General features: G+C 46.3%; 3 protein-coding genes across 10 annotated transcripts in view; 2 read left to right on the forward strand and 1 right to left on the reverse strand.

The window, feature by feature from the left end:
- GCKR (glucokinase regulator) overlaps positions 1 to 9,173 on the reverse strand; it is a 24,342-nt gene extending 15,169 nt beyond the window's left edge. The window contains 10 exon segments of the mRNA XM_030858117.2: positions 165 to 200; positions 202 to 271; positions 3,088 to 3,182; positions 4,322 to 4,375; positions 4,596 to 4,665; positions 4,974 to 5,047; positions 5,430 to 5,498; positions 6,337 to 6,394; positions 6,546 to 6,712; positions 6,989 to 9,173. Of these exon segments, the coding sequence (XP_030713977.1) occupies positions 165 to 200; positions 202 to 271; positions 3,088 to 3,182; positions 4,322 to 4,375; positions 4,596 to 4,665; positions 4,974 to 5,047; positions 5,430 to 5,498; positions 6,337 to 6,394; positions 6,546 to 6,712; positions 6,989 to 7,048 (753 nt within the window). The 5' untranslated portion in view covers positions 7,049 to 9,173.
- Positions 9,104 to 12,858, forward strand: FNDC4 (fibronectin type III domain containing 4). 2 transcript variants are annotated; one of them, XM_030858116.3, is made up of 7 exons: positions 9,110 to 9,499; positions 9,680 to 9,824; positions 9,911 to 10,026; positions 10,258 to 10,462; positions 10,937 to 11,026; positions 11,355 to 11,479; positions 11,644 to 12,849. In XM_030858116.3, exons 2-7 carry the CDS (start codon positions 9,704 to 9,706, stop codon positions 11,677 to 11,679), a joined length of 693 nt encoding a protein of 230 aa, XP_030713976.1. In that variant the 5' UTR covers positions 9,110 to 9,499; positions 9,680 to 9,703; the 3' UTR covers positions 11,680 to 12,849. The 2 variants fall into 2 exon arrangements, with proteins under 2 accessions (XP_060165040.1, XP_030713976.1); XM_060309057.2 differs by lacking the exon at positions 11,355 to 11,479 and having other exon boundaries at positions 9,104 to 9,499; positions 11,644 to 12,858.
- A 1,797-nt stretch (positions 12,859 to 14,655) lies between these two features.
- IFT172 (intraflagellar transport 172) overlaps positions 14,656 to 27,396 on the forward strand; it is a 41,985-nt gene continuing 29,244 nt past the window's right edge. For all 7 annotated transcript variants that reach the window (XM_060309838.1, XM_030858109.2, XM_060309837.1 and 4 more), the window contains exons 1-15: positions 14,656 to 14,832; positions 17,427 to 17,570; positions 18,147 to 18,259; positions 18,690 to 18,729; positions 19,035 to 19,100; positions 19,312 to 19,391; positions 19,610 to 19,697; positions 20,520 to 20,734; positions 21,635 to 21,758; positions 22,170 to 22,265; positions 23,169 to 23,330; positions 23,686 to 23,739; positions 23,981 to 24,084; positions 24,259 to 24,344; positions 27,172 to 27,284. In XM_060309838.1, coding sequence (XP_060165821.1) covers positions 14,794 to 14,832; positions 17,427 to 17,570; positions 18,147 to 18,259; positions 18,690 to 18,729; positions 19,035 to 19,100; positions 19,312 to 19,391; positions 19,610 to 19,697; positions 20,520 to 20,734; positions 21,635 to 21,758; positions 22,170 to 22,265; positions 23,169 to 23,330; positions 23,686 to 23,739; positions 23,981 to 24,084; positions 24,259 to 24,344; positions 27,172 to 27,284 — 1,524 coding nt within the window. In that variant the 5' untranslated portion in view covers positions 14,656 to 14,793. The remainder of the gene's footprint in view (positions 14,833 to 17,426; positions 17,571 to 18,146; positions 18,260 to 18,689; positions 18,730 to 19,034; positions 19,101 to 19,311; positions 19,392 to 19,609; positions 19,698 to 20,519; positions 20,735 to 21,634; positions 21,759 to 22,169; positions 22,266 to 23,168; positions 23,331 to 23,685; positions 23,740 to 23,980; positions 24,085 to 24,258; positions 24,345 to 27,171; positions 27,285 to 27,396) is intronic.

Genomic DNA, 27,396 nt, shown 5'->3' on the forward strand with positions numbered 1-27,396 from the left:
AAGGTGAAAACCGAAACGAGAAAACAGGATTTGATTTACAACATTTTAGTAGATACACGACACCAGGAATTTAGACATGATGTAACAAAACCTAAAATCAGAGGCCCTAAGTGGCAAGCCGTCCGGAGGTGGGTGTGAGGGGTAGGGGTGGGGGCAGATCTCACCGCAGTTGCAGGATTGAGCACAAAAGCTTTCCGTTTTCTCCGGCAGTTTCTGCATCTGCTCTGCTATTTGTCGAAATGTCGAACTCCAGTCTTCAATGGGGTCATTTCTGGGGCCCAAAGAGAGACAGAGGGGGGATCATGTGTGGGGATCTAAAGGAAGGGCCTCAGATGAGAGTTGGGACCAAATACCACATTGAGATTGGGGTCAGAGGTCAACAATTTCCTAGAGAGATGTGCTTTGATGCTCATAGGGGCACTGTGTCCCTGAACCCCAAGGATGAGGGTTAATAAAACATTCAGCAATTTGAGCCCAGAGCAAAGCCAACACTCAAGTAAAAAGTTCCAGCCTGAGACCAGAACTTTCTTGTGTCCTGGTCCTTGCACAGGTCCTATTGCCATGTCTCCTCTGCAGAGAGAGGCAACGGTGTTTATTGTGTGGTTGAAAACTGAGATCCCCAGACTTGGCAGGTCAGCAAAATCACCTGGGGAGGTTTGTTTTTTTTTAATAACTACCCATTTCTGGTTTCCACACCCACCCTGAGAGTCTGCTTCAGTAGTTCTGGAGTGGAGCCCCCAAATCTGTATTTTTAAAAAGCTTCCCAGATGACTCTGAAGACCAGCCAAGTTTGGGAGCCACTGATTTAAGGAACAACTGGAAGATCTCCACGCCTACATTGTTTGAAATCCTTCATTTCACTTAGTCACGGTCCCTGAAATTAGCATCCACTGCAGCAGATACATTTTTGGTGAGGAAAGCCCTCCATTAAAAGAGATCATTTATACCTTCGTATGAATTACACTACATGCCTGGAATCTGGGAGCTGAAAAAGCCTCTCGGAACTCAGCTGTCCGTCTCCCCAAGACCACACTAAATACACACAGAGCTGCTCTTGAGTAGTCAGCGAGCCTTCGCTGAAATACCTCCGGTGACAGGAAGCCCTCAGCTTCACTGGGTGGCCCCCTCCGATGGTTCATTTAGCAGAGTTTCCCCAGCTTGGCTGTGCATCAGAATCTCCAAGGATGCTTGCAAAAAGTAGGTATTTCCGGGCCTTACCTCAAACCTACAACATCAGACCTCTCATACAAGAACCTTCCTTATTAACAGTCCCAAGGCAGTGCGTTCACAGAATCGCACCTGAGCAGTATTGGTTTAATATGCTGGCCTTCATAACACAACATTGTAAATCAACTATACTCCAATAAAAAATTTAAAAAATATATGCTGGCCTTCTTTGAGATCAAAGTGGCCATTTAGACAGAGAATAAGAGGGAGGTGACTTGGAGGCACAGGGATCTCAGGAAAGGGGAACAGGGTGGGAGATGTGAGTAGCCAGAGGGGACCAAAGGGGCTCCTGGCATGAAGGAGAAAGGGCCTAAAATAAGGGAGCTAGGCAAAGGAGACTAGGAGGCCAGTCAGCACCCAGTATTCCTTCTTTGAAAAGATGCTGGGGACCCACCTCAGATGAAAGCACAGATCTTTGTGGTATGCATTTTCTTGAGCCGATTCTATCCTCTGACCCACGTTTTCCTTGCCTCTTCATTCCATTTTAAATGTATGCTTTCTTATATTTTATGTAACCTTTATAAGCTGCCTTCAATTCTTTCTGAAATGAGAGAATATGCAAATTAACCAACCAACAAAAAACTTCCTAAGCTTAGGAACACCCTTTATTTACTTTATTTTTTTTTAACATCTTTATTGGAGTACAATTGCTTTACAATGGTGTGTTAGTTTCTGCTTTATAACAAAGTGAATCAGCTATACGTATACATACATCCCCATATCTCCTCCCTCTTGCGTCTCCCTCCCACCCTCCCTATCCCACCCCTCTAGGTGGACACAAAGCACTGAGCTGATCTCCCTGTGCTATGCAGCTGCTTCCCACTAGCTATCTATTTTACATTTGGTAGTGTATATATGTCCATGCCACTCTCTCACTTTGTCCCAGCTTACCCTTCCCCCTCCCTGTGTCCTCACGTCCATTCTCTATGTCTGCATCTTTATTCCTGTCCTGCCCCTACGTTCTTCAGAATCACTTTTTTTTTAGATTCCATATATATGTGTTAGCATACGGTATTTGTTTTTCTCTTTCTGACTTACTTCACTCTGTATGACAGTCTCTAGGTCCATCCACCTCACTACAAATAACTCAATTTCATTTCTTTTTATGGCTGAGTAATATTCCATTGTATATATGTGCCACATCTTCTTTATCCATTCATCTGTCGATGGACATTTAGGTTGCTTCCATGTCCTGGCTATTGTAAATAGAGCTGCAATGAACACTGGGGTGCATGTGTCTTTTTGAATTATTGTTTTCTCAGGGTATATGCCCAGTAGTGGGATTGCTGGGTTGTATGGTAGCTCTATTTTTAGTTTTTTAAGGCACCTCCATACTGTTCTCCATAGTGGCTGTACCAATTCACATTCCCACCAACAGTGCAAGAGGGTTCCCTTTTCTCCACACCCTCTCCAGCATTTATTGTTTGTAGATTTTTGGATGATGGCCATTCTGACCTGTGTGAGGTGATGTCTCATTGTGGTTTTGATTTGCATTTCTCTAATGATTAGTGATGTTGAGCATCCTTTCATGTGTTTGTTGGCAGTCTGTGTATCTTCTTTGGAGAAATGTCTATTTAGGTCTTCTGCCCATTTCTGGATTGGGTTGTTTGTCTTTTTGATATTGAGCTGCATAAGCTGCCTGTATATTTTAGAGATTAATCCTTTGTCAGTTGCTTCGTTTGCACCTTTATTTACTTTAATATTCTGAGATTTGGTGAACAAGAGCATATTTGCCCTGCCCTCTCCTTTGTGACTATCCTGTAGATTTTCACAGGTTCCCTCCCAGCCTCCCCCAGGGGCCTGGCCGTGACCTTTCATTACAGAAGTTCTGTGTACGACTTTTCATTACAGAAGGCTCACCTGGCCATGCTCACTGGGTGGAAACCAATCAGGACTGGCAAAAAGACCGCTGGGTTATCCATGCAGTAGTCCATCTGGGCTGCCACAGAGGGAGCCTGGTGGTAGGGAGAGAGGGGAGGGTTCGATGAGGGGGGTTACTCTAGCTCTGCCCGAGGCCCACGTACATCAGAATGCCCCGCACATGCTTGTTTAAGTGCAGATTCTGGGCCCAGTTAAAATCTACTGGATCTGAATTTGAAGGGGAGACCCCATGGACCTACATTTTTTTTTAATTAATTAACTATTATTATTATCGACCACACCGTGCAGCTTATGGGATCTTAGTTCCCCGACCAGGGATTGAACCCGGGGCCCTGGCAGTGGAAGCGCTGAGTCCTAACCACTGGACCGCCAGGGAATTCCCTAGACCTACATTTCTAACAGGTTCTCCCATGGAAATCTTCTGCGTGGTAAAGTCTGAAGATACAGAACTAAACTGTCAGCTCCATGAGGTCAGTGTCCTGCTCTCCTTGTGTGCCTCGTTCCACATCTGCTGGGGTCCAGGTCCTGCTCAGTGAATTCAGAGAGTCCGAGCTGCACAGCTGAGCGGAAACTCAGGGTCATCTAGCCCAGTGCATGTCAAACAAACCACCTGGGAATCTTGCTAAAATGCAGATTCAGACTCAGTAGGTCTGGTGTGGGGGGGCCTGATATTCTGCATTTCTAACAGATCCCAGGTGATACTGATGTTGCTGGTGTAAGGACCACACGTTAAGTAGCAAGGGACTAGTCTGGGGTCAGTTTTTTCTGTAAAGAGCTAGAAAACAAATATTTTAAGCTTGTGGGCCCTACGATCTCTGTCCAATGACTCAGTCTTACCGTTGAAGCGTCAAAGTAGCCATGGATAATATGTAAACACAAATGGCTGAGTTCCAGTAAAACGTCATTGACAAAAACAGGGAGCAGCTGGATTGACCTGCCAGCATAGTTTGCTGAGCCCTGGACTACTCTATCTATTTTGATTGTTGAGTGGATGGGTACACAGTTATTGTGGGATAAGATCCCTTCCCCCCTTGTCCCACATTCATGCAACTGGATCCTAATCAGTGAGAGTAAAATCAAAATTCCTTACACAAGCCCTTTCTGTTTTCTAGCTAAATCTAGCTAAATCTTGTTGATTTATCTTCCATGCTGTTCCACTCCTACTCCCTGCCTCCCTATAAAATTGACCCACCCAGCCGGTCTTCACACTCACAGAGAGTCCCGCTGAAATGCCGATGACAATCACCCTCTTCTTCCCAGCAGCCACCTAGGAGAGGAGGATGGGTGAGGTAGTGCCACCAAGAGGATTCTAGGGTATAAACATATTGTGTGGGGATGTCAGGGCCAGGATGAGGTGGGGGGTGGCTGGAAGGGAGTTGGGGGGCAGGGAGGAGGCAGGGGATGGGCTTTGGCTGGATGTTGGGGCTTTGATGTCCCCACGAGAAGGAACAGACAGAGGTCTATGGTTGACTGTCAGTGGAAAACACAGACTTCTTCAGTTCCTCGATCCCATCCAGAGCACTATCTTCCATCCCCTCCCTAGAGGCCATCACAGACCTAAGAGGACAGACTCAAGGTCAGTGGCACTGCTTGGGAAGCAGAAACCTATGGTTTATTAGGGCTGCTTTGAGAGAAGGAAATGAAGAGAAAACTGTCACTGAATGGGCACCTACTATTTGTTGGGCACCATGATAAACACTCTGTAGGGTTGAAAAACTTCAATGCCTATGAGGGCTAGTCAGGCAACATAAGTACGTGAAGTGGAGAGCAAACTGGACACCATCTCCACCTGAAAGCATTCAAATTCAGTTTCTAAAAGACACTAGTTAGGCCAAACAAAATATTCATAGGCCAGCCTGGCTTACCTGTCACCTCCTGCAACGAGGTAGGTGTAAAGAGGTTTCTGTCCTAGACCTTTCATCAGCTGGTTAAAGGAGACCTGCCAAGTCGGAGAGAACATGGAGTAGTAATGACAGGGAAGGAACAATTATCTTGGATTTTCAACACCTTGAGGGTAGAGGCTGTATAATGATTCTCTTAGGTCAGTGCTTAAGCCAGCACTGCTTGGAATCTGACTCTTAAATATGCTGCTTGGAGATGATGGATTAGGGGTGTGTGGGATGTACAGACATTGGCAATAGACTGGTGGGGCTCAGATGGGCTCAGAAGAAATGGGATTCCATGTTGAGATCTAGCTTTTGGAGAAGAAAGAGAGCCGGAGCTGGAGGCGGTCCACCTAGGAGCTTAGCTATGAAGAGCTTTATGGTCCTGAGGTTCACTCCAAGAAGGCGGAGAGGAAAACCGGCGATCAAGGTACTCACCGACATGAGGAATGCCATCCTGCCAGAGGTATCCCTCCACTCAGCCCCACCAGCACCCCCCTCAGGCTCCTGAGAAAAGAAAAATGCCTAGGTCTCCAGGTTGGGAGAAGCATATTCTCTTTTTGGTTGGTAACAGAACCCCCCTCTTATCCCCAAAGCGAACAGAACATAGAGAATATGGTGTAGCAGAAAGAACCTTGGATTTGAGAAAGAAACTTCAGTCTGATCCCCAACTCTGGTTTAGCTACTTATTCAAACCCTTACTGGACTTCCTTGGTGGGGCAGTGCTTAGGAATCCACCTCCCAGTGCAGGGGAAAACGGGTTCGATCCCTGGTCCAGGAAGATCACACATGCCGCGGGGCAACTAAGCCCGCAAGCCACAACTCCTGAGCCCGCATGCATAGAGCCCACGCTCCACAACAAGAGAAGCCACCGCAATGAGAAGCCTGCACACCACAACGAAGAGTAATTCCCACTTGCCACAACTAGAGAAAGCTTGCGCTCAGCAACAAAGACCCAACGCAGCCAAAAAAACCCCAAAAACCCTTACTTATTGCAGAAAGGACGGAAAGCAGCTTTGTCACAGATAGGAAGCAGCATTATCTGGCAATTACTAGCTGCGTGTACTTGGGCAAAAGCTACTGTGATTATCTTAAGTCTTTGTTTTCCCATCCGAAAAGTAATGGAGACAATAACACCAACTTTACAGGTTTTTGTGAAGGTAATGGGTGTGAAAGTACGTGGTCAGTTATGTAGTATTATGCAGTAATAGTTACTATAATTACTGTTGATTAATAAGATGACAATAGGATATAGAAGTTTATAAAAGGGAAAAATAGAGACCAAGAAGAGAGAAAAGTAGAGGGAAACACGAATTTAAGCAGGGAGCAGGTGGAGAGTTGGTACCTTCGGCACTTCCTGGACTTTTCCAGCCGCTTATACCATGGTGGTCAGAGGTGACTCACTAGAGGCAACAGGCAGGCATCAACAGCCAAGAAAAGGACAGTGGGTTGGGGGGGCGGGGGAAGGGCTCCCAGACCATGGTCTGAGAGGGCAGAGGTTGAGGTGGGGTGGGGCTGCAGTGGGCATCGTTACTTGCAGTGTCCAGGGGATGCGGCTGAGTCACCTGGCATGTGGGCCTGATTTGTCCCTCCTCCTGGAAGATCTCAGCATCACGTTGCCCCAGCAATCGAACAATCTGCTCGGCATCTGCTTTGTCCAGATCCTGGGTCAGTGGGTTTGACTTCTCTCTGATGGGCAGGGCTGCCTCATACCCAGACAACTAGAGGGAAGGGGGGACAAGGTCAATGGCAGGGAGCCTCATTCACGTCTGCCGAACTGGAGGTGGGTGTGGCAGCAGGCACAGTGTTGGGACACACACACACACACAAAAATGATTTAGCCTGCACTTGGTACTCTGGGCCTATCAAAGAAAGAAAATCAGGAAGGAAGATGGGAAGGAGGACGGGGAAAGCAGAAACCCGGGGTGCAGGGAAGTCCAGATGAGACAGGATTCTAGGAATCAGCACAGAAGGCCAACAGGGAGAAAGGGTCTCACCTCCCACTTGCCAGGCTCCGCGGTCTCAATCACACGTTGAAACTGTTTTGTGCCTGGCATGGTCCGACACTGTGGACACACTGTTGTGCCTCCCTCTTCAGCCACATAGCCCCTTCTGTCACACTGACACTGCTTCCAGTTGGCGGGGCCTTATCTGAGCCACAGTGGTGATGAACCCAAGTACCCTGGCCTCTCTGCACACCTCTGCCTGCACCCTTTCCTGGTCACTAGGTCCTCAGCCCTCTAGTCACCCCACGGGGGCTCCCCAGGTCCCTCTTTACAGGCACCCAGACTCCCCAGCCTCTGGTTGTCCCTGAAGAGGAAGACGCGGGGTCTTCGTTACTCTTGCCCTTCAGACAATGCCCTCTTCTCTGGAGGGCCTGGAGCCCGGAAGGACAATACCCAGGCCCAGGGCAAAAAGGATCCCTGGGCACGAGTGCTCTGGAACCAGGATGCATCAGGAGGCCAGAGATCAGGGTTCTCAGGGTCAGCAGAGGTCAGAGGACCTGGGCCATGGCTTGATCACATGCTCAGCACACACAGTCCTCCCTGTCCCACTTGCCCCATTTCACTCTCCTCTCAGAAGGAAGGCAACAGAAGCTTCAGAGCCCCAGGGGTGCACGCACTGAACTGGATATTACAGGGGAAATTGCCACAGAAATAGAAATACTGCAATGAGAATTAGAAACCAAAGTATCTGCCCTAAATACAAGTTTGGCTAACATTTATTTACACTGAACAATGCATTTGCACATACAGTATCTCATTAGATACATTAAGAAGATATTAAAAGGAATGAAATAATGCCATTTGCACCTAGAATTTATCATACTAAGTGAAGTAAGTCAGACAGAGAAAGACGGATATCATATGATATCACTTATAAGTGGAATCTAAAAAAATGATACAAATGAACTTACAAAACAGAAATAGGCTCACAGACATAGAAAACAAACTTATGGTTATCAAAGGGGAAAGGTGGGGGGGAGGGATAAATTAGGAGTTTGGGATTAACAGATACACACTACTACATATAAAATAAACAATAAGGACCTACTGTAGAGCACAGGGAACTGTATTCAATACCTTGTAATAACCTATAATGGAAGAAAATCTGGAAAAGAATATATGTATATATGTATCACTTTATTGTACACCTGAAACTAACACTTTGTAAATCAATTACGGTTCAATTTTTTTAAAAAGATGATGATATTGACACCCTCATTTTTCAGATGATGAAACTGAAGCTCAGAGAAGTTAAGTTAGTTGCTGAAGATCACACAGCTGACAGAATTGGGACCCACACCCAGGTTCTCACTCCAGATCTCATGCTCAACCAAAGCATGAAATAACTTAAGGATTTACATGTTTATTGAATAAATGAAGTAACTAACAAATTGGTGCAATTAATCATAATCTCTCATTCACACAGTGTTATAAGCTTTATAAAGATCGTTCCCCAATATTGTCTCATTTGATCCTCACAACAGCCCTGTGAGGTTTTGGATGCTCTGATTTACAGGTGGGAAACCTGAGACTTAGATTAACCTCTTTGTCTAAGGCCACACAGTAAGTCCCAGAGCTAAGACAAGAAACAGGTCGTCTCTCTTTAAATTTCCCCTATAAACCCAGCACCCTTAATAATCGCCGTATCTCCAGCTATTAACATGCCAGACATATAGAGAACGCTCAATAAATATTTGCCTAATAAATGAAAGAATGACTGAGAGAATGAAGGGAATCAAGATCAGATTATGAATGGGGAAGATACTTAAAAGCTGACGCAGTCTACAAGTAGGAGATTGTCAAAATAATTATTATCTCCATCATTGTCCCCTCCGGCACCGGAGGTGGAATTCCACTTCCCAACTCGGCTAATTCCATCTGGGGAGGGAGAGGCCTCCCAGGTGCCTGAGACCCTCGCACCTGCGCCTCTCCCGACATCCCCCCGCCCCCCACGCCCCTGCCGGGGCTTATCACACAGAGCCGGGATCGGGAGCTTTGGGGGCCCGAGAGGCCGCCAATGAGAGGGTCGTGGGAGGAGTTCCGAAAGAACCGGGTTGGGGGGGCGTTGATGACGGCGGCGAGAACCCCAGCTGGGCGGGGCGGGCCCGCACGTCCCGGCCGGGCTGCGGCGGAGCGACGGGGGCCAGCTCTGCAGAAGGCGGCGGCTGGCTCGCCGGGACGGTCACATCTGCTGCAGGGGCCGGCGGAGGCAGCCGCACCGCCTCCCGCCCCGGGGACCCAGGCCAGCCTCCGGGCCGCGCCGGCACCGCCCCCTGCTCTCGGACAGACTGCGCGGCCGGTCGGAGCTCGGGGGGCTTCGCAGCCCCGCGGCCCGCGCCCGCTACGCCTCCGCCCTCTGCCCGCAGCTCGGTCCAGCGCCGCCCGCCTCGCCGGGCCCGCGCCGGGATGGGGTAGGGACAGCGCCACGGAGTCGGGCGATGGGCCGCCCTCTGGGCACCGAGCAGCCCCCCGAGGCCTGAGCGACCGCGAGGACCGGCGGAGGTGGGTGTGGGCAGAGCAGAGCCGCGCACCAGGGGCGCCGGGATGTGGCGGGGGCCAGGAAGGCATGGGGAAAAGGGGGGCTCTGGGGCTGCTGTGGGCCGTGGGGAGACCGGGAGAGCTGCTGCCCACCCGCTCGTTCTGGCAAGTCCTTGACCCTCCCACAACTCCTGCCACCTCCAGGACCCCCGCCTGGATGTCAAACGGATGCCCCAGTGCCTCCCAGAGGACTCGGTGGGGACCATGGCTTCGCTAATGCCCCTCTCTCCATATCTAAGCCCCACTGTCCTCCTGCTGGTCAGTTGTGACCTGGGCTTTGTACGAGCAGGTGCGTAAAGGGGGAGAGGGTGGGAGGTAACCAGAGTTAGTCTGTGGGTGGAACCTGTTAACCGGTTAATGCACTGGCACCCGCAGACCGGCCTCCCTCTCCTGTGAATGTGACAGTCACTCACCTCAGAGCCAACTCGGCCACTGTGTCTTGGGACGTCCCAGAAGGCAACATCGTCATTGGCTACTCCATTTCCCAGCAAGTATGAATCACCCTTCTGCTACCCCAACCCATGTCCTTGGATCTCTGAACATTCCTTCTGTCACCTCCCTCCCCACCCCAGCTCCCCTCCCAGCTGTGGGAGAATCTGGGAGCTGGGATTCCCTGGCTCACGCTGCCCTTTTCACCCTTACTCCCTTGGAGTGCTTGGATGTTCAGGAGGTGGCCTGGGACCAGGGTGAGGCTGTCCTCCTCTCTCATCAACTCCCTGCAGCGACAGAATGGACCGGGGCAACGTGTGATCCGGGAGGTGAACACCACCACTCGGGCCTGTGCCCTCTGGGGCCTGGCTGAAGACAGTGACTACACAGTGCAGGTCAGGAGCATCGGCCTTCGGGGAGAGAGCCCCCCAGGGCCGCGGGTGCACTTCCGAACTCTCAAGGGTTCTGACCGGCTACCCTCAAACAGCTCGAGCCCAGGTGAGGGTCTCAGGTATTCCTTGCTCCCTAAAGCTTTGATTCTCTGGCTCTTTACCTGGTCTTTGGTCTCCTGTTTACTTCCCCAAAGCAAGCAGCCGTCTAGCTTAGATGAATAGAAGGATGATTTAATTCATTGCACTGCCAGAAAAGGAAGGAAAGCAGGTTGGCAGGGGACCGGGTATAGACAGGCTGGTAATGAATTCCTTGGGGGAAGGGCTTTTAAGCTTCCTTTTACCCAGCCTCAGTTCACAGCAGCTGCAGCCTGCATGAGTGAGTATCTGACCTGCAGCCCCCCGGCTTTTTGGTCTCTAACCACCTGTCCACCAACAGCTTCCCAGAGAGGGGCTACCAGTGACAACGCTGTGATGGGTCTTCCTTGGCTCTAATCCCCAGCGTCTCCAACCTTAACTGTCTGCACAGACATAGCTCTCTAGCTGCTCCCTGTAACCTGGGGTCCGTCTCCTTCCTTCTCAGGTGACATCACAGTGGAGGGTCTGGATGGAGAGCGACCTCTGCAGACGGGGGAAGTGGTCATCATTGTGGTGGTATTGCTCATGTGGGCTGGTGAGTAAGCAGCTGGACAGGGGACCATGGATTGAGTGGGGCTCAGTGAAGGTGGGAGTTGGTGAAGGCTGTTGGGAGAAAGGGGGTGAGAGCAGTGGCGTGGGGAGATGTTTAGTTGAGAGGGATGGGCAGGAAAAGTTTGAAGAGAGGGAGAGGAGGCTTTGGGGAGCCCAGAGAGGATGATGAAGGTGGTGCCTGTGCATGGGGACCAGGAATTCAAAGATTTTCTTCTCGGATTTTCTAGAAACTGTGTGGGTATCTCACTGCCTTTCGAGGCTGTGAGTGGGGAGGTCAAGATCAAGGTTCAGATTGTATTGTTGTGTTTCAGCTGTAATTGGGCTATTCTGCCGTCAGTATGACATCATCAAGGACAATGACTCCAACAATAACCCCAAGGAGAAGGGGAAGGGACCGGAACAGAGTCCTCAGGGAAGGCCAGTGGGGGCGAGACAGGTGATGTGCGGCCAGAGAGGGAGGGAAGGGTGATTTTGCCTCTAGAAGCAGTAAGGGAAAGGGAGAAGGGCCACAGAGGGGCAAGAGAAGAGGGAGAATGGAAATTTGGGATGGAGGAGGCTATCGCCTTCCTGAAATGAGACTCAAGCCATCTTCTTTCACAGAAAAACTCACCCTCCATCAACACCATTGACGTATGAGTGAAGAAACAGAACCAGAAGACAGATGCACTAACATCTTGGGGATGGGGATGGGGTCAGGGAGAGCCCAAGATGGTGATTTGCCCAAGACTGAAGGATCGATCCCACAGTCTCCCAGAGGGTAATGACACTCCCACAATCTCAGGCCTGGCATCCATTCTCTTTCCACTGTGAGCAGGGCCAGAAGGTAGGTCTGTTAGGGTCTGAGCCCCTGGACCTGGGGAGTGGATATCAGATGGGATATGTCCTTCCATCCCCCAGGTCCAGGAGAGAGTCACTTGTTCAACCCTATCCCATTAGGTCCCAAATGGGGCCCCCATTTCACCTGCATCAGAATCCTTGGCATCCCCAGCTGCCCCCACATCTTGCCTCTGGGTCTCAGAGAGGAGTGTTTCTGTGGGTACGCCACCTCCCCCAGCAAATAAAAGGAATTGTCTGGGCCTGGAGACAGATGCTGCACTGCACTACTCCAATGTCTTCCATGGAGCCTCAGGTGCGCCCCCTCTCACCTGGCAGCCCCTTCAGCTGCTGGTGATCTCACTCCTTGGACATTTTTCCAATAAAGTTTCTTGGACAAACTGGAGCCGACTGTATGGGATACTGTCTAATATGCTGAAAACATTTCTCCACTGTCTCTCCCCTGACTACAAGGGCCCTTCACACCACCACCAACTTGACAGGAGCAGACTCTTATTTGAAGGTGTTTGCTTTGATTCTCCAGCCTGGAATTGGGTGGAGCAGAGCCAGAAAGAGGCATAGAAAACCAAGGCCCTAGATTCTTTTCCTTTTTTGGGTGAGAAGGGGGAGCAGGAAAAAAAGAGGATATAAATTCTTCATGTACTAATGGAAACTAAGGTTATGGCACATGAGAAGGCCAGTAGCCTTTTTATCTTCACTGCCCACATCGGCAGCCCAGCTCCTCACCATTTATTCCTCTGATTTCATCAACCCTGAGCTAATTTTCAGAAAAGGACTGAACAGGGTCTTGGGACAAATGAAAGAACAGCTACACTAATGGATCCCTGGGTGCCAGGTGTTCCTCTCCCATGCATTTCTGTGCCTATTCTTCCCTGCCCTTGCTTTCCCTTTTGTCTGTATGTCTCTCTGTTCATTCGGTCAAAGTCAGTAATAATTGTGAAGAATAAATGAGTTTATATTCACTCTCGGCCATTATATCCAGAGGAGGATTCTGGAAATAAAACTGGGGTTGGAACTCTCTTGTCAAAATAATTATAATTTGGGGGACTTCCCTGGTGGCGCAGTGGTTAAGAATCCACCTGCCAATGCAGGGGACACAGGTTCGAGCCCTGGTCCGGGAAGATCCCACATGCCGTGGAGCAACTAAGCTCGTGCGCCACAACTACTGAAGCTCGCGTGCCTAGAGCCCATGTTCCACAACAAGAGAAGCCACCGCAGTGAGAAACCCGTGCACGAAAAGGAAGAGTAGCCCCCGCTGGCCGCAACTAGAGAAAGCCTGCGCACAGAAACAAAGACCCAAAACGCAGCCAAAAATAAATAAAAATTTAAAAAAACATTACTATTAACAAAAAAAAAAAAGAATTATAATTTGGGCTCTGGGGCCTACTTGTTTCCTGTGAAAATAGGGACTGTCCTCTACTTTTTCCTAAGTTCCACGGGGAGGTTGGTGCCAGTGAAAGAAACACCTGTTGACATTTGCAAGCACTCTGTGGGAAAGACTTCAGAACTGAGAATCTGTCTGGACAGCATATGCTACACTGTCTGGAAGGTAACAGTTTTCTCCACGTATGATCCTCCGGGAGGTGGCTTATGAATAACTGTCCTTTTTTGCATCTTGATCTCTCTGGTATGTTACAAGAAATTAGACCAATAATTCTGAAAGGGACCCCAATCGAAACAAAGATCAAGAAGTCAGTCAGTATCTTTTAAACCTAACCAAGCTCCACCCCCGGGTTTCACAAGACTACACCTGTCAGGTGAGCCAAGCTCTGGTCTGCCCTCTGCCCTAAACCATAAAGCATCCTGATCTAAGCAGCAGTCTTAAACTCACCATTTTCCATTTCAAAAGTAGGGTGTTTTACCTCTCTCTGACCACTGCTTCCGAAGACTCTGGATACATCATCATTTCTGGGGATAGGAGTGTCACAGGGTATGTAGTAGCATGGGATGGAGATAGGGAGCTAGAAGTTAAGAAGGAATACAAAGGGTGTTTAAATGCACCATCTCTGAGTCGAATCCCAGTCCCGTCCTTAACGCACTATGTTAGCTAAGGCAAGTGACCCCTCTAATCCTGAGTCTCATGTTATGTAAAATGGGACTAATAATGCTATCCCCTTCAAAAGGTGGCTTTGAGATTAAAGGAGACAATGCATGTGCAACACTTTGCACGGTACCTGGCAGACACATACTGAGTATTCCCTGTTACCCATCGTTATCAGCCTTGTGATCCTGTGCAAGTTACATAACCTATTTAGGATCAATTCCGTCAACTGTAAAAGGCCTATAATAGCAACTACCCTGCTTTCCTCCAGGGTTGTGTAGATTAAAAGAAGGCACTCTGGGCTTCCCTGGTGGCGCAGTGGGTGAGAGTCCGCCTGCCGATTCAGGGGACACGGGTTCGTGCCCCGGTCCGGGAAGATCCCACATGCCGCGGAGCGGCTGGGCCCGTGAGCCATGGCCGCTGAGCCTGCGCGTCCGGAGCCTGTGCTCCGCAACGGGAGAGGCCACAACAGTGAGAAGCCCGCGTACCGCAAAAATAAAAAAAAATAAAAAAAGAAGGCACTCAGCCACGCTTACGTACATCGAACAGCTAGAGAGACTACGATTACGTAGGACCCCGGAGATTGCGGAAGGCTTGTGGGCGTGGCTGGAGTTTGGGTTTGCATGCCACGATGGGATTGGTCGAGGAGAGAATTCATCAAGCCCTCTGCGCGCGTGGGGTCCCGCCCTAGACCTCACTGCGGCTGCGCGGGTTCTGTTTTGCTTCGCTGCGAACCTACGCGGTGACCTTGCGACGCGTGTCGCGCTCAGGTCGCTTCTGCGTCAGCGGCTGCCGCTGCGGCTGCGTGGCGGGTTGTCCAGGTAACCACGGGAGTTGTCCGCTGTCTGTTGGCATCTGAGAAACAGGTGTTCGTCATGCAGTTGAAGCACCTGAGGACCCTGCTGAGCCCTCAGGTGAGGAGTCGCGTGCTTCTTCCCTCCCTCGCCCGCCTTAATGTTGCAAGAAGAGTGGGGGACTGAAGTTTAAAAACGTTGAGCGCCTACTGTGTGCAGAAGACCGAAGGCTATAGTTGTGATTCGGACTCTGCTACGTCCATAGAGTGTTGCGTAGGTGAGATGGAGTGCTGAGCACCGTAGCTTTCACTTCGTTCCATTAACGAATCGGTTGTGTACCAGGTCCCATGGTGGGGCTCCAGGGGATCCAGAACTTGCTCAGCTGTTGCCCCTGCCTTCAAGAGGTTCGTACTAGAGGCAGAGGCGCACGTGTAAACAACGAACATTAATCTACACCTCTCGAATGAGCGCTTTAGGTGTAAGCCCCACCTAAAGGAGTGCAAACGACCACACCGTTCGTTCTGATGGTGAAGATCTCAGATTCAGAAGAGGCTGGACACTGAGGGAGGAGCCCTAGAACATGGTGAAGAAAGGCTGGGTTTCGGAGTCAGGAGGCCAGAATTCAAGTCCTAGCGCCCCACTACTTTAAATAAATGATGTGATGCCCCTGACTTTAGCCTTTATCACACAGGCTCTCTGAGCACTCACCCAAACTTCTACATTTGGAAAACGGGAGTAATAATAATCGCAGCCTTAGGGGGTTAGGGGGAAGAATTAAAGGAAGTAGTATACACAAGAGAACGTTGTAAACTGAAAAGCAGCGTGAAAACTGATAGACGAGAGAAGGACATTCAAAATGCAAAGGACAAAATAATAGAAAGCTAATAAGAATATCTGTCATAACTGAATGTTTAAGGTGTACCAGGGCAGCATAAGTAAAGAAGCTAGTGTTGTGGATTATGGAGTCAGACACACATGGGTTTAAATCTTGGTTCTGCCACTTAAACTGTGTTTGTAAACTTGAGCAAATTACTTAACCTTTCTGTGCCTCAGTTTCCCCATCTGTAAAAGATGCATAATAATAGCTTCTACCTCAGTTATGAGATTAAATGAGATAATGCGTATCAAGCACTTAGCAAAGTGCCTAGTCCATGCTTGTTAAAGGTTAGCTATTATTCTGTTCTCTACCTCATGTAATCCTCGCTACAGTCCTGTGAGGTACGTATTGTAGAGAAAGGAGAATTGATTGATTATGAGAATCAGGAAGGCTTCACAGAGAATGTGGCTTTAAGAGAATAGAAGGAAATTAGAACAAAAGAGAGGTGTGCTCATTGCTCAGTAAACTGTTCTCTGAATCTGTATTTCTAAAATTCCTTTACCCTAATGGAATAATTGGAAATGAAATCTTCCTTCAATCTTTCAAAATAAGATGATGTCATGATGCAGGTAAGGGTTGAATGCCCAGGATTGGGCAAAATGATTAAGGAAGATGATTGGCAATAATTGATAAGCCCTCTACCCTCCTAACCTAATTTAGTCAAGAGTTGGAGGGGGCTAAAGGTGGTGGTGTGGCTATTTTCTGACTCCAGTTTGAGGACTTTGATGAAAAATGCCTTTTTTACCTCTGACTTTGGAAGTGGGTAGTTTAGGAGTAAAAATTAACAATGTTTTAAGCCAGGGCTGTAGAGCCCAAGTAGTTAAACAGTTGGAGCAGAAATTAAATTTTTTATTTCAAGGAGGGAAATCCTTAGTGCAGAACCACAGACCACCAGGGCTGGTGGTGGAAGGGACAGACATGGCAAGAATAATTCACTGGGAGTTGATCGCTTCTAACTTGGGCTTCTGTGAAGTGGATTGTTAAGGAAAAAAAAAGACAAAAACCAAAGTGGCATTGTTTATCCTAAGTCACAACTCTGATTATTTTAATTCCCATTCCAGAACTTTCACTGTCTCTCCCTTTCCTACCAAATAAGCCCAAACTCAGCCTAGCTTCAAAGACCCTTGTTGAACTGGCCTCTTGTCTGTTTTTCCTGACTTACCTCCTCTATTCTGCTATTTACAGTATAGTTTCAGCTAAATTAAATTACTATTTATTGACCAGAACTTGCCATTGCTCATGCCATTCCTTCTACCTCAGGTAATTTCCCTACCTAACTGTATGCATTCTTCAAAGCTTAATGTTGATCATTTAAGTGGAAAATTATCTCAGACTTTTCCAAACTATTACAGTGCTTTATATGTGCCTCTCTTATGGGGCTTTTCCCATTTTTTGTACCATCTTATTAGATCCTTGGGCAGGGACCATGTTTTGCTCTTTGTCTCTCTCTTAGCCCTTGGCCAAGTGCCTTTTTTTATTAAGGTACTCAAAAAACATTAATTGAATGAATGGCTAAAGACCAAAACTTTGCATTTATTTCAATAGCAGACCTGGGGAATGAGGGAATAAGGAGGCCACTGCAGGGACACATTGGTACAGTTGATTTTCCATGTCACCTCTTAGTGCATTTACATTATGGGTTTCTAGAAGCACTTTGTTCTCACCATCCGGGTCTCTGTGGCCTTGGAGACCTGGACGGATTATGGGGATCTCTTTGTTTTAAGGAATGTGCTAGAAGGAAAGTTGACCAGAGTCACACTAGAAGTAATGGAACTAGAAATGCTTTTGGCGTTCTAGACCAGCACCTGGGTTTATTTTTGCCCCTTTGCTTCTGCAGGATGGAGCTGCAAAGGTCACTTGCATGGCATGGTCCCAGAACAATGCCAAATTTGCTGTCTGCGCAGTGGACCGAGTGGTGTTGCTGTATGATGAACATGGGGAGCGAAGAGATAAATTCTCCACCAAACCAGCCGACATGAAGGTGAAGGGAACATTCATGTGTACCTTAATCTGTTGATGGGACCCTATAAATCTAGAAAACTTCCTATCCTGCTTCCTAGCCACAGGCATAGGAAATGGCCCGCCCTTCCTTTTCTCAGTATAAAGCCCTCAAGCCCACTACAGTCACACAGGCACCTTTTCTTCGTTTTTTTTCTTTTTGTAGATTAGAGCACAGTATTCTTTTTTTATATATCAAAATTTATTTATTTATTATTTATTTATTTGTGGCTGCGTTGGGTCTTCGTTGTTCCGTGAGGGCTTTCTCTAGTTGTGGCGAGCAGGGGATACTCTTCGTTGCAGTGTGTTGGCTTCTCATTGTGGTGGCTTCTCTTGTTGTGGCTCATGGGCTCTAGGCGCACAGGCTTCAGTAGTTGTGGCTCGCGGGCTTAGTTTCTCTGCGGCATATGGGATCTTCCCGGACCAGGGCTCGAGCCCATATCCCCTGCATTGGCAGGCAAATTCTTAACCACTGCGCCACCAGGGAAGTCCACCTTTTCTTCCCTTTTAAGGATACTCATTACTTCTTTTTCTTTCCTTTTTTCTTTTTGACTCTTAGTATGGCAGGAAGAGCTATATGGTGAAGGGCATGGCTTTTTCTCCTGATTCCACCAAGATTGCCATAGGACAGACTGACAACATCATCTATGTCTACAAGATTGGAGAAGATTGGTGAGGATAGAGATTGGGAGATGGGGTGTCCCAGAGAAGAAGGGAAAGGCAGGAAGAAATGCCTCACTGGGAAGGGGGGAATAGAGAGGTTGAGGAGCCAGCTGGGGCTTGGAAGGCAGAGGCCCTCTGGAGTCCGTTGTTGTAGCTTCCCTACCTTTGCATGCACCACGTGTTCTATGATCCCATCCCTGGAAGAGTCAGTCTTAGATCAAGAAGGAGGCCCTGTGAGATCCTGGGGAGCCTGGAGTAATGTTTTGTCTTTGTTATTCTTCCAAAGCTACTCAGGCTCCTTTGAGGGCTTCTATGGAGTGGTAGGAAACACTAGCGGGCCAGGGAAGGTATCTACAATTCCTCCCCTCCCCCAGCATCATTTGTGCCCGTTTATTCATGGAAGTGGTTTGTAATATGCGTCCCTCCTTTTATTTGACAGGGGTGACAAGAAAGTCATCTGTAACAAGTTCATCCAGACGGTAAAGTTCAAACCAGTCCCTGGGAGATTAGGATGAACAAGCATGTATCAGTATATCCGCTTATAAATACAACGAGAAGTTGCCTTTGTTAACATCTGGCTCTGACTTTTCCTACTGTGTGAATGGTACTGCCTGGCTGCTCATCCCCCTGTGCTTTCCTCCTTAGAGCCCAGTTGTGTCCCCTCCTCTCCTTCCCTACAGGTGGTTGGAGTGGTGGCATGTGGTGGGATGTTCAGGCTCAGGTTGTTATCAAAGTGCTAACATACATAGACAGATTTATCCTCTTCATTCTTTCTTTCTTACAGAGTGCTGTTACTTGTCTGCAGTGGCCAGCAGAATACATCATTGTCTTTGGACTGGCTGAAGGGAAGGTAAAGGAGGGAAGAGAAATACAGGAGATATTGTGCATGGGGATAATGGTTCTGGAAAGAGGTATATGGTTAATCTTCTCCCTTAGGGTCAAGTTGTGTACTGGGGTGACTACCCAGGGAACAGTTTTTGTTTTTTTCTTTTTCTTTCCTTAGGACCTGGGTGAAATTGAAAGTAGCCTAACCAGACTTTTGTCCATTCTCCCATTTTCAGGTTCGTTTGGCAAACACCAAAACTAATAAATCATCTACCATCTATGGGACAGATTCTTACGTGGTGTCCCTGACGACGAAGTGAGTAAGGAAGAGCAGTATCCCAAAAGCTTGGAAATGGTAGGAAAAGCTATAGGGGACTCTGGACTGGGGGACCATAGTATGAAAGATGGAGAGGGCTGGTAGCAGGAACCGCAGGTAGGGTAGTGTTTGACAGACAAAGGGGAATTTCTTGTTGAGACAGGATGCTCTAATGTCTTCCTGTATTTCTCTCCTTTCCTGCTTTTCCCCTTTTTTAGTTGCTCTGGGAAAGGAATTCTCTCTGGTCATGCAGATGGCACCATTGTTAGGTACTTCTTTGATGATGAAGGCTCTGGAGAGTCACAGGTATGAATAAAGGATGCTCTGGAATGGGGGAGAAGGAAATCCCAAGAACTCTCCGAGAGGAGGTTGGACATCTAAGGACTTTAGATCATGGTGCTGGGAGAGGAGGCTAGAGGAATGAGACCTCAGGCAGAGAGACACCTGGCTGAGGCCACAGAGAGGATTTGTTTTTCGGAGGCCAGAGCTTAATATTTATGGGAAAGGATGAATCAGGTGGAAGGGACCTTGAGGCAAAGAGAAATAAAGACTCCGAGGGTAATGAAAAGTGAAAATTATTCTCATTTATGTAAAATATATATTTATGTATATAAATTCATAGAAAAAAAGGGTTGTTTACTCTTGAGAGGGAAAATATGGGGGATTAAAGGAAGGTTCATGTTTTAATCTATGTAATTCTCTATTGCTTGAATCATTTATGTTAAGAATTACTTGTGTAATCATTAAATGTATCCCTCCTGAAATAAAGGGGCCATATGCTCCCTGTGGGCCTATATGGTATTGGTTAATGTGTAGGACAGATTCCTTTGGGGGGGCCTTATTAGGTGAATATTAAAGATCTGCAGACACACGTATTTTGAGGTTCCCTCTTGAACACAAGATCAGTAAGTGTGTATATATGTCATAAACGATGTGTGCGTGAGTGTAACACAGAAAGATAATTTGTGACGTCTTCGGGTTAAGATGTGTTAGGGTGGGAAAGTGTTGGGAGAAAGATTCCTGCAGAGCAGGGTTGTCAGAGTGAGTGTGTCAGATGCTAGGAATGAGAAGTTTCTGAGGTGGAGTCCTCAGAGTCAGAGTGATTGAAACCCTCTACTTCTGTCTTAGGGGAAGTTGGTGAACCACCCATGCCCACCCTATGCCTTGGCTTGGGCAACCAACAGCATTGTGGCTGCAGGCTGTGATCGGAGGATTGTGGCCTATGGAAAGGAAGGCCACGTGCTACAAACTTTTGACTATAGCCGTGACCCTCAGGAACGGGAGTTCACCACAGCTGCAGCAAGTCCTGGGGGCCAGTCTGTTGTGCTGGGAAGTTATGACAGGTGGGTCTCCTTTCCAGTTGCAGCTTCTGCCTGCTTTCCCTGTGTACACTCTTCTTTCGTCCAGTTTTGCTTCTCAGCCAGAGTGGGAGACTGGATCAGAATCAAGTGATTCTTAGGTTTTAATTCGTGCACTTTCCTCTTCCTGTTCCCACCGTCCATTGGCGTGTCGGCAGTTCCAAGGTGCACCATGCTCTTGTTGTGTCTCTGCCTCTCCCCGGGGTTCCACAGCAGAATTCATCTCCACTTTCTTTGTGCTCCCTTTGCCCCTTTTCAGACCACTGGCTTAGTGTTTATCACATTATATTACAGTTTGGTGTTTGTATCTAACTGGTTAAATTGAAGAGCCCTTGAGAAGAGGGCCTATTATTCTCTTTTTTTTTAAGTCTCCAGGGCCTAGATTAGCATCTAGTATATAATACGTGCTCAAATGTTTGGTGAATGAATGAATGAATGAATGATGGAACGGTGAATAAATAGCTAGAGTCTGGGTTCCATCTCTTCCTTGGAGCGCTTTTAACCCCAGCTTTGTCAGTCCTGTCTTTCTGTCCCCTTCAGTCTCATGTGTGTCTGTCTCTTCCTTTCTTTCTTCTCTGACTCCTACCATTTCTCTTTTCTTTTTCCATATTTCTCTATCGCTAACAGCTCATTTTTCTCACCAGCCACAATCTCTTTTTATTTTCTCCACTCCTATCTCTCTTACCCCATTTTACTTTTGACTTGATTTTCCCAATTTACTTCCTTTGAACACTTTTGTCCTCTCCTACTACACCTCCCAACTTGTCTGTTCTCTTTTATTTCCTCTGTTCTCTGATGTAGCAAGACTAATTTCCTTCCGTTACAGGCCCATTTTCAGTTTTTCTCAGCCTCCAACTCTTCTAAAAGCCACATACTTAATTTCAGACTTCGGGTACTCAACTGGAGCCCTCGAAGAAGCATCTGGGAAGAGGCAAAGCCCAAGGAGATTGCCAACTTATACACCATCACTGCCTTGGCCTGGAAGCGGGATGGCTCACGACTCTGTGCGGTGTGTGACTAGTAACCCCTTTCTGCTTTGGTGACTTTTTTCAAATTAAGAAAAATCCCACCTTTCCTAAAGCACCCTCTCCTGACACTAGAGAATGTCCTCTTCCCTTTTGACCACAACCTAAAACTCTGACGTTACAGGGGAAAGAGAAATGCATACCTTATTGGAGGCCACATGGGACAAGAGTTTTATAGGCAGGGATGATTTCTCCCTTATATCCCATCACTATGTGATGCTCTTGAGTCCTGCAATTGCCACCTCTTTCCTGCTGGTACTTCCAAAAACTACCAGCCCTTTTACTGCCAACTCTTCTGTAGATTCTAGAACCTAGGATTTGAGAGTATCTCTAAATACCCTCTACATGCCTACGTACTGTGTGTGTTACCCTTTATGCTGTCACTTTCCCTCCAGGGCACACTCTGTGGTGGAGTGGAACAGTTTGACTGCTGCCTCCGAAGGAGCATTTACAAGAATAAGTTTGAGCTGACGTATGTGGGACCTAGCCAGGTAAGCGGCTGATAGCCTGCCACACTGAGATTTTGCCATGGCTCACTCATCCTTGTAGTACTTCCCTGCGGTCTGGCCTCAGCACAGAGTCAAATCAACCTCTGGCAGAGCTGTTCTGAGGAATAGAATGTGTCAGGGCAACTCTCTGGCTATAGTTCTTACAGCTTATTGTAAGAAAAGGATTAACCACCAGGTTTAAGGGGTACAGAGATTGCCATTTATACCTTCCTGGTTTAAAACTTCACTGCCTATAGGATGGCAACTGGGGAAGTTGATAAATAGGATTATAATTCTGAATTCTTTTGTTCTAAGGCCTCTGAACTCACTGTGTATGATGTTGCAAGCTCATTTCTTAGTTTCTGAGCCCACTTTTCTCTTTTCTCTACCTCCACCCTCCTTTCCTTCATTTATTATTCATTGATTCCTTTAGTCTTCCATTTTCTCCAGAAATATTTATCCATTCTTTATATGTCAGCACTGTTAAGCATTGAGAATTCAAAGATAGTTATCTGTAATACATTGTCCCTTATTTGAGAAGATCGTTTTAGCAAAGGAGACAGACATATCAGAAAATAATACAGCACACTGTGGTAAATTTATCATAAAAGTTTGTACAAAGAGCTACAGGAACATAGGGAGAGTGATTGGTTTAACCCAGTGGAACTTTCAGAATCGTATGTATTATAAACATCAAAAGAGATAATATATTAAAGTATTTCATAAATAGTAAAGCATTATGTAAATGTGAGGTGTCCCTTTTACCAAGGATATCCTAGGCCAGGCAAGGAAAAAAGATGATACTTTGTTTAGTTAGCCCTGTGAAGGTGGGCGAAGGGCACAGCATGTTCACCCCTCTTTCGGATTGGGGGAAGCCTGGGGAGCTCAGACTCGTCTCCTGCCAAGGTGATTGTGAAGAACCTCTCATCGGGGACCCGAGTGGTACTCAAGTCACACTATGGCTATGAGGTGGAAGAGGTGAAAATCCTGGGAAAAGAACGCTACCTGGTGGCCCACACGTCAGACACACTGTTGCTGGGGGACCTGAACACTAATCGCCTTAGTGAGGTAGGAACCAAAAATGGAGAGGTGGGGATGGGGCATCCTGAGGTGCTACTCAGGCAAGCCAGAGTCCCTGGGGGAAGATCTCCATGGGAAGCTCTAACATTCTGGTGTTGGGGACCTGGCTTCAGGGGATGAGACCCGGGAGGCTTAGAATCCCGGAATATGAATCACCGTTGTTGGACTGTTTGTACACCATCTCCCAGAAGCATAGGGACTAGGGCAAAATCTGACATAGCATCTCTTTTGTGCAATGTCAAAGCCTCCCCCAACTCCATCTCTCTGCATCCCACCCTGTTCTTTCAGCATCGTCTTGGATAGTTATCCACATTGTCCCTTATGTCTTTTCCCCCCTTAACAGGTAGCTTGGCAGGGATCTGGTGGCAATGAGAAGTATTTCTTTGAAAATGAAAATGTGAGTAGAGCTTGATTCACCATCACTGTCCTGATAAGCCTCCTTCTAGCTTCTGTGTAGCAGGATGGCAAGTGGCAAGGGGTTGAGAAAACAGCAGATAAAGTGGGAGGGTGAAACAGGCAGAGGAATAGAATAAACAGAAAGGTGGGTGTCACTTTGAACTCATGGTACACCTCCCTCGACTGTTTTTCTCTTTCTTCATGTAATCTTTCCACTGTATAACAATTCCGTTCACCCCCAGGTATGCATGATCTTCAATGCTGGAGAGCTAACCCTGGTGGAATATGGGAGTAATGATACCCTGGGTTCTGTACGTACTGAATTCATGAACCCCCATCTCATCAGGTAACCCCACAAGGTTCTCTAAATTTTTGAAACCCAAAAGAATTCCTTTTGACTTCTATCTCCTATATCCTCAGGTTAATCTAAAATCTTCATCCCGTATGGTATTTCAGAGCTCCTATTAAACATCCCAGCTACCTAAGCCCATTTTGCCTCACCTGACCCTTCATGTTTCAGTGTCCGTATTAATGAGAGGCGCCAGCGAGGAACGGAGGATAATAAGAAATTGGCTTATCTTGTTGATATTAAGACTATTGCTATAGGTGAGTAAGACTCTCTCATAATTGTAATAACAAAATAGATGTTTATAAAGCACTTCCATGTCACAGGATTGTGTGCAGTGGAGAATCCAGGAATCTGAGAGGCATCGGGTAAATGTGTGACCTCATTCTTACAGGGGATATGTGAAATGTTTAAATCCATATGTCTATATCTAGAAGTCTAGATACAGATGAATTGGTATGTATAGGCCTGCCCATACAATTATTCACGTTCTCTAGGCATATATCTCAGGGCTGGAAAATTGTGAATTGTAGAAAAGAACCATTAGCAAATTTAAGAATTTTCCTGTTTAGACTTCATAGGATCACAGATTCTTAGAACTGGAAGGGGCCTTACTTTCTGTATAGTTTGTCATTAATAAGTAGTGATGACAAACTTTATGTGCATTTCACAAATGTTCACATTTATAAATTGTACTGTATATATTAATAGTTAATCTTTTATCATGGAATGTTTTAAGCACAGGAAAAAAGTATAAAGAATAGCATGGTATTCTCTAAAAAGTTTAGAGAATAACATATCCAGGTAGTGTAGGTATTAAGAACAGGGCTCTGGAGTCAAATCTCCCCACTTCTCTACTTACTACCTGTGTAATCTTAGGTAAATTACTTCACCTTTCTGTATCTCAATTTCATCTACAAAATGTACCTCATCTACAAAATGGGGATAAAAATAGGACCTACTTCATATGAAAAGCACTTAGACTAGTGCCTAGTATATAAGAAGTGCTTAATAAATGTTAGCTGTTCATAATAATGATATTATTATTACTTGTGTACCCATACCCAGTTCTGTCAAATCCTCACATTTCATTATTTTTACCTTGGATCTTTTCTCTCTTCTCTCTTGATGGACATTTGTTAGTTTTTCACTGATACAGTATTTCAGTTCTCTAAGGTTTATACCCAGCATGGAATTGCTGAATCATGAAAGAGGTACATCTTCAATTTCACTAAAATATTTCCAGATTGCTCTCTGAAGAGGTTATACCAATTTACATTCCCACCAGCAGTCACAGTTCCACTTCCTCTCCAGTGCTTGAAATTGCCTGACTTCATTATTTGGCTCAATCTGATGTATATGAAAATATATTTCATTGTTTTCATTTTTTTGTTCATTTGTTTATTGGCCATTTGGATTTCTTCTGTGAATTGCCAGTTCACATCCATTGCCTATTTTTAAAATTAGGTTGTCTTTTCTTTATTTACGTGAAGGAGTTCTGTGTGTGTGTGTATAGGCTTTGATGATTATTTGCATTGCAGCTATTGTCTCAGCCTGTGGCTTGTCTTTTCTCTCCTTTTCAGCATTTCTTAGTATTTAGACATTTTTAAGTTTAATGTAGTCCATTTTATCACTTTTTTTTTTTTACTGAAGTATAGTTCAATTTACAGTGTTGTATATACCACTTTTTAATAAATAGTTTGTGGGTTTTGAGGTCTTATTTAAGAAATCCCTCCCTACTCCCTCCTGTATTTTGGCATTTAAAATTTTGCTTTTTACCTGGAATTTATTTTTGTGCATAATGTGGGTAGGAATCTAATTTTATTTTTTTTCCATATGTTTAACCATTGCTCGAAAGTCCATTCTTCGCTCACTAGTATGTAATGTCATCTCTCATAAATCAGGTTTCCATATACATATGGGTCTGTTCTTAAGATATTTTTACATTTCATGAACTTTCTATTTCACATGAAGTTGCTGAGCTCAGAAATGTAAGTATCTATAATAGAAATAATAATACAGTCCAGTGGCTTAAGTTCTAAGTTCCAGTGGCCTAAGTTCTCTCAGCAGTAATGAGCTGTGAGATTTTGGACAAGTCACCTCTCTCTGTAGGTCTTATCTTCAATGTACATTGACAGAGTTCTTCTCTTAACCATTTTGGGTCATCGACCCCTTTGAGTGTCTAATTAAAAGCATAGATCCTTTCCCAGAAAAATATAATTTTGTGTGTAATTTTGTGTGTAATTTCAGGGTGCTCACAGAAATAGGGTCCCCACAGCTCTAGCATTCTATGGTTGTACTTATAATCGGGGCATTAAAACATGGATTTATCATTTTGCTTTTTAATTAAAGGAAAATTCATTTTTAAGTTGGTCTTCCCAGTAGTGGACATCTGCTGGCATTTGGTCTTCAGCTTAAGCGTAGGTAACAAAAGCAGGCACATTGCTTGTTGATAATGTATATCAATAAGACCTGTGAATGGGCTTTGTTCAAGAAACTCCCTGAAAGCACCCTAGCCAACCTTGAGTGGTCTGTTCTAAGCATGACTGTTTCTTATATTGCCTATGAAATTCAGACCAAACTAATATTCATCGTCTGCACTGACCAGCCTAACTTTAGTTAGAGGTTCCTCCTATTTTGTCTGTGTGCCTTCACCACTCTTTGTCCCTAAGTGTTCTTATATCACTGCCAGTCAGATATGCAGGTAACTCCTTGGAGCACGTATGATCACCAGGGTCATTTCGTTCATCAGCTTTCTCTCACTGGTGTGTTTGCTCTAATTGTGGTTCATCATGAGAACAGAAGCCAGTTGCTCCATAGTTCTGACCTGCTCTGAGACAACTCCAAGAGTCCCAGAGAAGAATCACATTTCTTGATGAGTCTGGATCTTTTGAGTTAATAACTGCAGAGTTAAACAAAACTTCTATAATTTTAGAAGAAATACAGCATCTTAGCAAAGTTATGTTGTACTGCCCATTTACATTCCTGAGTGACATTCTCTAGACTAATGCAACATTCTTAAAGCCAGACTTTCACAGGCCACCTCATACCTTGTATGTGATTAACCCTGTTTCCTTTACTCTCTAGTGGACCTGATTGGTGGCTACAACATTGGCACCATCAGCCATGAGAGCCGTGTGGATTGGCTGGAACTTAACGAGACTGGGCACAAGCTTCTCTTCAGGGACCGGAAACTTCGTGTGAGGAGGGTTGCTAAGGCCTTAGCCATAGACTGGTCCATAAAGGATGTGGTACTAGCTGCCAGCAGGGACTGTGGGAGGCAGGATAGGACATAATTTCTTGGGGCTATGC

Source organism: Globicephala melas, chromosome 12 (genome assembly GCF_963455315.2).
Source record: "Globicephala melas chromosome 12, mGloMel1.2, whole genome shotgun sequence".
NCBI lineage: Eukaryota > Metazoa > Chordata > Mammalia > Artiodactyla > Delphinidae > Globicephala > Globicephala melas.

Coding starts and splice junctions, on each gene's coding strand:
- FNDC4 (XM_030858116.3), top strand. CDS start 9,704: ATGCCCCAGTGCCTCCCAGAGGACTCGGTGGGGACCATGGCTTCGCTA. Junction 9,825..9,910: donor CCTGGGCTTTGTACGAGCAG/GTGCGTAAAGGG, acceptor TGGCACCCGCAG/ACCGGCCTCCCTCTCCTGTG. Junction 10,463..10,936: donor CTCAAACAGCTCGAGCCCAG/GTGAGGGTCTCA, acceptor CTTCCTTCTCAG/GTGACATCACAGTGGAGGGT.